Source organism: Echinococcus granulosus (genome assembly GCF_000524195.1).
Source record: "Echinococcus granulosus chromosome Unknown EG_S00098, whole genome shotgun sequence".
Lineage (NCBI taxonomy): Eukaryota > Metazoa > Platyhelminthes > Cestoda > Cyclophyllidea > Taeniidae > Echinococcus > Echinococcus granulosus.
This window is the reverse complement of record NW_020170478.1, coordinates 238541-248872: the sequence shown is the minus strand read 5'-3', so window position 1 is coordinate 248872 and position 10332 is coordinate 238541. Positions and strand designations below refer to the sequence as shown.

Genomic DNA, 10332 nt, shown 5'->3' with positions numbered 1-10332 from the left:
GTCCATCTATCCATCTATTTATAATAAATTGCATTTAGGCTTTGAATTCAGTAGTATGCATCTTTTGATCTGCAGTTCTTTCGCCGCGCCACGTATCCGCTCAGAATCGTTCGAAAACCATCGACCTTATTCACCTCATGCGTACGTACATGCACTACCACATCAAATGCATGAAGGCCTACTTGCAGATGCGAATGCGAGCCAAGACGAGCGAATTTCTCAAAATTCTTAACCGCGCTCATCCCAATGCGGACTCTGTCACCGCTAGAACCTATGCTATTAGCGATTCAGACATGTCGAGCATTCAAATGCTGAGGTCCTCTACGAGGTTTGTAATCCCCCTTTCAGCCAATGCACTGGCATTGATATTGGTGTTGACTAACATACGCAATTTTACAGTTTAGAGGCTCTAAACGGGTAACGAATGCGACCAAATTTATTCGTCTTTATTTGCTTTTAATTCTGGCGTTTGATTTATGGTGCGCTGATTTGATAGGATGTGATTTGGCGGTTGACATGCTTTTTTCCCCGTTTTAACTTTTGCATCTTTGTTTTAGCTTCCGCAAGGTGCGTCCAAGTTAAGGGTACTGACGCACTTTTTTTGAGAGCTGTCATCATTCTACACACCCTTTGACATTCCCTCCAAATTATGATCGGCTGTGGGTATCTCCTGGTTATATAGAAATGCTCAATTTTCCTACTTCCTTTGCATACGAACGTGTGATCAATCTGTCTTAATAAATACGCCTTCTTTTATTGAGGGACCCCTCCTCAGTGCTTGGGACTGGTTCGTCTAAGTTTAGGAGCGTGGAATTAAGCAATACTGGTTTGGTTTAGATTGAGTTTGGGTACTATTTTGAAGTGGTGAATTCGCAAGGTAAGTTGGGGGTTCTTTATAAGTGCTGTAGCGACTAGTTCTGAGTTAAGTTCATTTTTACAAAATCGGGGGAGAGGGGATTATTATTTTACCTTGTAAGCCGAAAGGAAACGAAAGGTAGAAAACATAAATAGAGAAGTCTAGCGATTAAAAGCCGATTTGATTAGTAAAAGCCAAGATAATGCTGCAGATTTTTTTGGCAGTTTTAATGGCAAGAGCGTGTTAATACACCGGGGAGGAAAATATGGCACTAAAACACATTTAATATGCAATTTAACATACGTACTTGCCTAATAATGTGCAAAAAAATGTTTAAGGTCTATTTAAAGAACAAGCTTTTTGCTTTATTTACATAAATCATTGCCGCTAACGTAGTGGAGCGCGTTCTATGACAACGGCACTCTGGCCTTTTGATTGGACATGGAAATTTGGTCATTTTTTTCAATTACTTTGGTATGAATTGTTATTAAAGTATCATTATTTTACTCAGTTACTGCGTAATAACATGTTCTGTTGGTGATTTCTTTAATGGTCTTTTTTTTTGGGACTCATGCTGTTGTTTTTTTTCACATGGTCTTGGCTTTTTCATCTCTTGTCTGAAATCCCGCTCCTTTCTTGTATGTATGGGATGTTCTTATTAGTTTGGATAATTTTTTAACTGGTTTTGTTTTTAGCTTTTCACTGTTTGGCTATCTCGGGCCTCTGTTCTCGACCTGAATACGGCAAACTTTCTAGACGTTTTAAAGGCGCATGAATTCGTTCTTGTCAACTTCTATGCAGAATGGTGTCGTTTTAGTCGCGATTTAGCTCCTATCTTTATGTCAACCGGTGAAAGTGTCGCCCAGGAATTTAAAGACGGCAAAGTTGTACTTGGCCGTGTGGATTGTGATGACCAGGGTGAGTTTCCGTGCCCTTTTCATTTGCCCTCGTTCTTACATTCTGTTTGTTCATTGTCCAAAAATTGAGGTTATAACTCTGTTGGTAACCTGCGACTAAATTAATGGTAATTGCATCATCAGGCTGGCTTATCTGGTAATAAATTTAACCAAACCTAAGTTTTTCCTCACAAATACTCTTGAAAGGTTTTTTTAAATTACGAACTTTTTATTTTTATGAGAGGTGTATTTACCACTGGCTCTGAATATTTTAACAACGACGTTGATTAGTTAGTGGTGATTTATCAGTAGCAGTTGTTTCTTGGTCAACTTTTCGTTTGCTTCTTAGAGACGAGTGGTAAAGACCCGATTACGGAAAAACGCTGGGGATTAGGATAAATCGCGATTAGCGACAAGCAGAATAAGTTGGTACGGATTGTGAAAAAGTGTCATGTGATTTTTCCTTTTGATATCCCTCTCAGCCCTTGCATTATATCGACAACTGGGAAGAAAATTAGAATAATCTTACTCCCTTTTAAAAAGGTTTTCTACGGCCGAATTCCTAGTTTTCTTTTGGGTAGATGTCGAGAACTGTTTACGAATACGGTAAATTGATGTGAGTAGGTGGTAGACGAAGTCTTAGTAACAAATGCAAAAGCGTAGACCCATTGGTACTGCAATACTCAATTAATCAGTCAGTCTTCAATCGAAAAGCGAATGTCATTACTACCCACTTTTCATATTCATCCAAGCATTTCTCATCCTAGTCATGAGCATGGCCAGCGTTGATAGTGCTCGTTAGATAATGCTAATGTTAGTAAAGTTACATAATCTGTCGTCTCATTGACGCTAGCAGTATATATACCCCAGTAGCGCATACTAATTACGCTGGTTGTGTGTCACTCCTACATCTTATAAGGTGCTTGTTGAGGTCAGCCCTTGTAGTGCTTAACTTAATCAAGAATTGTCGTGCACTTTTTTTCCTGGTAAAGATAGTCTTCTCAACTGCTGTGTGATTTGTAGCATGGGCGTACCGATTTGTCTCCTTAAATCAATTTTGTTCTCTTTCCTAATGTATCCATCTTGAATACGGGTACTTATTTTTTCTCGTGGTTTTTTTTTTATAGGACTGAGGGATTTGCCAAGTATTTGACACACCCACGCTTAGACTTGACTTCACCTCACTTACAGTTGTTGTCACAAGTGGCTGCCTACTTCACTCTAGTCAATCACGCTATGAAAGCCTGTTCACTTCCTTTTGTCGCCTAACATTGTAGTCGATAGGAATTAACTTAGAAGGCACCTACTAGGTGGTAAAGCCTTCTGGGAACGGAGATTATTCCACATACTTCTGGATGGCTCACTGAAGTTCGTATAGTTACGCCACTTAGTCGTCTACTTGTGCTGTATTCCCATTTACCGCACCTCCTGTTGGCGAATGGTGGGCTTATTTCGTATGCGAATCACTTTTCCGTACGAATATTTGCCAAAGAACTAGATGTTGGCTAACGACTTACCTACCGTATAGAACAGTGCATCACTTCTTTGTCTTTTTTTCTCATTCCATTATCAGTTTGGTACATTGACCATCCTTGGCTTTGCAAAACACGAAGCTATAAAAACTTACCACCCTTTTGCGGAAGATGCTGCCTTGAAACTCCCCTTCGTAACCGTTCTTTGGGTAGAGCCGAAAATCAGGAGATTTGATAAACTGTGGATTCGGTTTTTCCTGTGCTCACGATCTATAAGTACATGCAGCGTGCCGGCACCTCCCCTGGAGACGAAAGGAGACATAAAACATATTGTTGACATATAGAAGGGCTTGAGGGTTGCTGGTATGGTTCGGTGGCCAGGGCACCCGGTGGGGGTACAATGGTGAAGCCTCAGATAGTTTATTAAGGACAGGCTGATGACCTCTATCGGCTAACTACTCCCATTGGACTTGTTGTCTCATCTCCCTTATCTCCCGTTTTAATACTTTCCCGCTTTCACCTCGCTTCGCCGACATTGCTGTCGCTCTTGCCACTCACTAGACTTGCCCCGACAAGCTGAATAAACGCTGTTCCTCACGTGACTTGTCTGCTACTCTGTTCCGTGTTCTCCTCCGCGTCGTGGGTCTAAGCTAGCGCGGCTAGGCTGCCACCGCTTAGCCATTCAATCGTACAAGTAACCCGCCACAATGACTTCCGACCTCAAACGGTGGGCTCTGTCTGAGTGGCTTAGATCACCTTGCTGAATCCAAATTACTTCCCCATCCTCCGTGCCTTATCTTCCATAATCACCCCAGCACCTATATGCCCGATTCCCGTTGTTTACGCTTTTGAATTCGAATCCGAAAGGTGGAAGAGTATAGTATTAAGCAGATTTCCCCTTCTGATGGGAATCGAAAGAGGTTGCAACTCTGGTCCGATTTGCAAGCAGTCTTGGCCACATTTTTGGCTATCGCCATGATAACAGATATTTTGACAATCCCGAGGGCTTAACAACTGCCGTGTTAATGGCAGTTATTGAAGTCACTTGGTCCAGGTGCTTGACAGTTCAGTAGCCTTGAGTTTCACTAGTCCTGTCATTGTTTTTCCCGTCCCAGGTGCCCTCTGCATGTCACAGGGAGTATCAAAGTATCCGACATTGCGACTTTTTAAGTTTACTCGGCGCTACGGCAGCGAGTATCGAAATCAAAGATCTGTGGAGGCCTTCTTGACCTACCTTCGTGAACAGACGGCGGATCCTGTAAAAAAACTAAACTCAGCGGTGCGTTTTCGTTCATTGTCTCTTCGTCGCTGCAGACTTTGTAGAGGGTTTTTTCGAAGCTAGGATTACTTAATTTGTTTTTCTCTACTGTTACCCCCTCTAATAGATGGAGGTGGGGGGCTTGACAACCCCACGGAACATGGTGGGCATCTTTCCCGCCTTCACGAGCGACAATGCGGCCTACATGAACTTCTACATGGCCTCCCACCTCGTCGGTGACTGCACCTTCTATGGAGTGGCGGAGTAAGTTCAACCGACTTCACTTTTTTTCTAACTAATGGGAAAACTGGCCTGAATTTAACTGGAGTATATTACAAGGGTTCTTTGAAGACTGGTGTCAAGTTTTTGCGCTTGTTGATAAAAAGAAGGAAGAGTGAGAGCGCGGTGGGGGGGTGGCGGTTTTCGAGAGCATTCTTCTCTAACCCTTGCCTCCTTCCACTTCAGCAAGAATGCCACCGCATCGGTAATCAAATTCCTCCTTAAAAAGGTTCGTTTACTCCCATCACCATAATCCATCGTACCTGTTTCTTCACCTTGACCTTTGAACTTGGAATCCACTTTTTCTGGCCTAAAAGTACCCTCCGACTGAAGACGCAAAGCCGCAGCAACTGACACTGGTGAAGGAGGAGCAGGCGACGGTTGAAACGGTGACCGACTTTGAGGCGCTCCGTAGCTGGGCGGTGGAGCGCTGCACGCCCCTGGTGCGTGAGTTGACTTTCGCCAACGCGGAGGAGATCACCGAGCCACGGCTGCCTCTTCTCATCCTCTTCTACCCGCCAAACAACTTCACTGCGGCGATGAGATTTGGAGTCCTCATGGAGGAGCACTTTAGCGACCTCAAAGGTGTGTCATGTGGTGAATTTGTCCAAAAAGCACTATTTTCTGAAGATCTATCAGATTGGAAATGATGGAGTACCTGTGCTCTACTGAAATTTTATTTCAGTAGACTAACCAACCTCAATCCCAGGACGTTGCGTAACCCTGGTTACCCAAGCGCTACTCAAACACCACTTCAGTAGGCTGACACAACCCACTTCATTCCTAGGCCGTTTTGTGCCCTTGGTGGCCAATGGCGAAGTCTTCTCCCATCCACTCTTGCACATGGGCAAGACAATGCATGATCTCCCGCTGATGGCGATCGACTCCTTCCAGCACATGTTCCTCTATCCAGGGAATCTGGATGAAGCCCTGAAGGATCCCAAGCATATCAACCAATTTCTGGCAGATCTTGCCTCGGAAAAACTCCATCGGCAGTTCCATGGCTTCTTTGAACCTCCGAGTGAAGTGGTAAGTCGTCATGCCTGTCTAGGATTGCCCAGATGGATGTGAAAATGATGGCTATATGAAGGGTGGAATAATGTTGTCTAAACCTCCTTAGCCGCAGAAACCACCATCAGAGGATAAAGTAAGTTTCCACGCCTTATTTACCCCGTTGATTCGCATGCGTTGTCGTCATGGTCTTGTGCACGAAGAGTATACCTTGGCGGAAGACTGTATCGGCCTATTAATTGGGAACTGGCCCCCCAAATGGATTGTAATGTGATCCCCCATTACAATTGTTAAGCTTGACGTCCTTTGCGCTTGTTCGTCGGCGATTTATCAACACCTCATCCTTAATTTTTAGCTCGTACATTAAATATTCGGGCATAAAAAACATGAATGATAATCCGTCATTTGTCTTTCTTTTTTACGCCTTTTTACCTCGATGCAGGATCGGAAGGCTGAGGAAGCAAAGCAATCGGCCCCGACTTCATCGGTTTTCAAACTCCTGACACCTTCCAGTAATCGGTACAGTCTCCTAAGGGACGAGTTATAGTCGGTGCGATTTGGTATTAACGCGCTTGTTTATTTGCTACTCTTTCTTTTTTTTTCTACCGAAAAGTCGGTTCTCTGTACATTCATCTCTCTGCCATGGGTTGAATAAACACGTATACATACTGGATATTAACAGAGCGGAATAAAGTTCTGCCTTTGAGAGTGCGGCGCATTTGCTTATTGGCTTTACATTTAGCTTTATTGTTTCGGGGGTTCGGAGTGTGCGGGGTCGGCGCAGCAGGCGATTGTCTTGTCAGTGGTGCGGGTGATAGCATGTGGGGGGTCACCCTGGGGTGCACGCAAAGTTTTGGGGCTATCGGATTAGTTTGCAAGCTGATAACGTGATGCTTTATGCGACAATGGTACATTTAGTAAATTACTACCAAAATAGTTGGAGATGAGGAGCAAATTATGAGGGAAGATGTGAGGATACGTAAAAAAGTCTTGATTCTAAAATAACAAATTAAAGAATATGAAGATTAGAAAACCTAATTTTTTTATTAAAGGAGTAGGGGGGATTTTGTGAGTAAGTGGAAGCTACTATAACAGATACTTAATGCTTTTCTTAAAAGCATTCAAATGAGTGCATATGATTATATTTAAATTAAAAAAAAATCTTAGAATAATCTAGGGTCAAAAGGTAAGACTGTTAAGTAAAATATAAAAGGGTGTACAAGTATTATTTGACCTTGGAGAAAAATCTAAACAGTCGTAGGAGTTATAGAGCGTTCTTTGAACATATTTCTGCATTGGTTGGCGAATTGGTACGTGCGTGTGCATCAAAACTTTACTCGTTTTATCCATAGACTAGTTTAGAGACAGTCTATGCTCCTAGGTTTTTTCACCCTCTGGTCAGTTCTGCATATATTTAACTAGGAAATAGCCGTCTCACGGAATTTCGCTGGTGTAGTACAAATTCTAACATACCTTGCTAAACATCTGTTCGAATAATTAGCATAACACTTTTAGCCGGAAAGCGTGTTTATGATTTTGTTTTCTGTGCGCATGATTGGTGGGAACTCCAACTTGTTTTTGTGGAATTCGGTATTTTGCCACTAAATAGCCTTATCAATACCTGTCAGAATAAGTTTTTTTACTATTATGTGCACCTTGAACCCTTGCTTCAAGATCTGCTATCGTTCATCTTGTGTACTTACCCGTAAACTATGAGACCGACTTCTATATTTGTTCTTTTAAGGCAAAAACGTATGGGAATAAATGCGCCTAACTTTTAATCAACTCAGCCATAGTTGAACAAAAATGCATACATTCCATCTTCTTGAAACTACATCATGACTTAAGTAAGAAAACTTGTCCTACTTTAATCTAGTACGAGTAGATTTTTCCTCTTGAAAACCCCTTCGGACCCTATACGACCCTCTTTCCGAGGGGAGTAGATACACTTCGACCGGAAGAATGCCCTCTTTTAGGCCCACTTAACCGGTCTGTACTGTTTTATGGTCAAAGAAGCTTCTTATACTTGGCAAAGTCAATCTTGCCTATTAACATCCTTTCTCTTTTTTTGATCAAAATTTCGGTAATTTTCCGGGAATCAACTAGGATCATCCACCCTGCATTACTTCTCAGGTCTTCAGGCACGAGGTTGCCTTTCTGTAATGTCTGAGTCATTTGGGGTGAAATGAGTGCGTCACCCTCCTCCGTTTACGAGGTCATTCTAGATGGGTGTTTGAATTCCGTTGAGGCGTGAATTTGTTAACGAGGAGAAAAACCTCAGTCCTCAGCTAAGCATGATTCAAGCGTTCATCTGTCAATTTAAATTACCCCAGGAGGCATTTTCGAATCAGCTTAGGACCTAATTACCCACAAATAATTCCCAAAACGCCAACCTTTATTCTCCTCACTCCCTTAGCTTATTTTCATCCCTATCTTTGCTATGGCTGAACTGTTTCTTCGGAAGTAGATCATTTTGCTCCAAAAAGTGCTTTTATTTCAGGCAAATGTTTGATTTTCTGTCATTCCAGCATGCTTTATTTGTTCTTCATGCAGATATTTACACAAGGAAAAGAGGTTAAATAACTAATGTCGATCACCTCCCCTATGGTGTGATTGTAAACTTGACTAGTCACATAAATTATTCACCCTCTCTATTTTACCCACTTCTTTTATGTCACGTGGCTTGGGCTGTCACATTGGACCTTTAGAAATCACTCTGCTGGCCAGGTAGACCCATTTTTCGCCTCATTCCTCCTCGATCACCTCTGTTCTCTTTTTCTTCAAATGAAGGGTCTCCCTATTTTAGACCAAAACGCCTTTTTTTCCACTGAAGGAACGAACACGTCAAGCTTGATCCTACAAGGCATGTAAATCTACTGCAGAGGCAAGCTTAGAGGGCGGTCGGGTAAAAGGGACAATTATTCCCCTAACCGTCCGAGTTGATGGGCATTTGCAGCACTCTGACTCAGTGTCATTAAAAATTTAGGAGTATTTAGTGGCAACACTAGTCTCCCGTTTATCAATCACCTTCACTTTGTCCTCTTATATTGCCAAATTGAACGAGGATTTGAATATCCTTCCCAAACGAAATATGAACGATTTCAACTTCAACCTTAGTTACATATGGGGGGGGGGGGTTTAAGAGCCCCTGCCCTGTCTACAGGGGCTGGGTGACAGCTTCCCCCTGCTGTGTTAGTTAAACAGCCGGCTTAGGTGTCAGCCAGGCTGCGAAACTTGAGTAGAACCAGCACCAAGGAGAAAGGAGGGTCCTTCTGTCACACACTCGATGTCGTAAGCGGAGGGTGGGTGTTTAGACGCCTGGGGGAAGAGCAAATTCTTTGCCACTGGAACTAGTTCTCGGCACGAGGATGGAGAGTTCTCTCTCATAGAAGCAACACTTATGGTCGCATGAGCGCGAATTTTTCCATCCCACAAATGGATTGGAGACTGGTGAGAGTCTGACAGAGTCGTCTCACAGAGATTGGGATATTTTTAACCATCCAAAATTTTGCCCGACTGATTCATTTTTCTTGGAGGAGCTTAAAATAAGGAATTTTGCATCCAGAATTACTGTTTAATCGTATTTCATGGAGTTATTTTTCTAAAAAGTCCAAAAATTCACTCTGATTTGCCTACTACAGTAACCAATGCCAACTTCCAATCTGTCTAACTAGAGCTTGCATCTTAATTTTTGCTTCGCAGTGGAAATAAGAAACTTTGGTGGATGCAAATGTGCATTTACTACTTTCTTTTCTCTTTTGCGTTGGAAAAGCTCGTGAAACTTTTTTCGCTGATTTTCTCATGCTCAACTTTATGTGAGTACACTCAAAACCCTGCAAGTGATTTATAATTTCCAGAAACAAAGAAACTATCTGCCGGTGGGCTGTCAACATCAGGGAGGGTTAACCTCGGTCACACAGCGGCTGCGATTGGGAATACCGCTATTCATGTTGACCTTCGAGAGCAACCGCGACTTTAAAACGCCCATAACATAAAATGTGTCTTGACTCTGTGTGTATGTGAGGTTACTGGGCTAGATTTAGCAAATCCAGTTGACAAAATGCAGACGGGGAAATCCACCACCACCGTAGATGTTTTACCCTACCCGCTAAATTTGAATGCCCTCGCAAAATGAACTGATAGATTTTAAACGAATTTTTTCGTGTTTTCGGGTAAATTCGCTACATAAATCCAAAAGGTACAGGATTCTACCGGCTTGGCTGTTTGAGGTATTCCGTGCTGAATTGCTACCAGGAGCACATTTATGCCTCCATATCCGGAAATCGCGGGAAAAATTGAATTAATTAACGCTAATAAATGCCTAAAAATTAATAATTGGGATTTAAAATCAGGAAGGGCACTAATTTATGACCTTCGTCATCTTAGTCATGGATCGCCAACCCCCCGCCCCGCCCCCGAGGCCGTAGCCAATCGGGGCTTAGAAAAGTGATCGATCGATGACGTTCGGTTGGAGGGCCGCACAGAAAAGCGCCCACCTTCTATAGATAACTTTAGTCCGAAATTCTTTATTTTTTTCCTCTCCTTCTTTTTTTGTTGAAA

General features: G+C 42.6%; 2 protein-coding genes across 2 annotated transcripts in view; both read left to right on the top strand. All coding sequences in view use genetic code 11, as the record gives it.

Moving 5' to 3' along the window:
* Positions 1-582, top strand: part of EGR_08203 (Actin-related protein 2/3 complex subunit 2) — a gene marked incomplete at both ends in the record, with an annotated part of 3666 nt that extends 3084 nt beyond the window's left edge. The window contains 2 exons of the mRNA XM_024497452.1: positions 76-328; positions 558-582. Of these exons, the coding sequence (XP_024348162.1) occupies positions 76-328; positions 558-582 (278 nt within the window). The remainder of the gene's footprint in view (positions 1-75; positions 329-557) is intronic.
* A 715-nt stretch (positions 583-1297) lies between these two features.
* Positions 1298-9751, top strand: EGR_08202 (Endoplasmic reticulum resident protein 44; the record flags this gene model as incomplete). The annotated part of the gene is made up of 10 exons (XM_024497451.1): positions 1298-1330; positions 1552-1774; positions 4340-4503; positions 4610-4746; positions 4948-4990; positions 5079-5346; positions 5549-5790; positions 5882-5908; positions 6215-6284; positions 9630-9751. 10 exons carry the CDS (start codon positions 1298-1300, stop codon positions 9749-9751), a joined length of 1329 nt encoding a protein of 442 aa, XP_024348161.1.
* Positions 9752-10332: the final 581 nt, after the last annotated feature.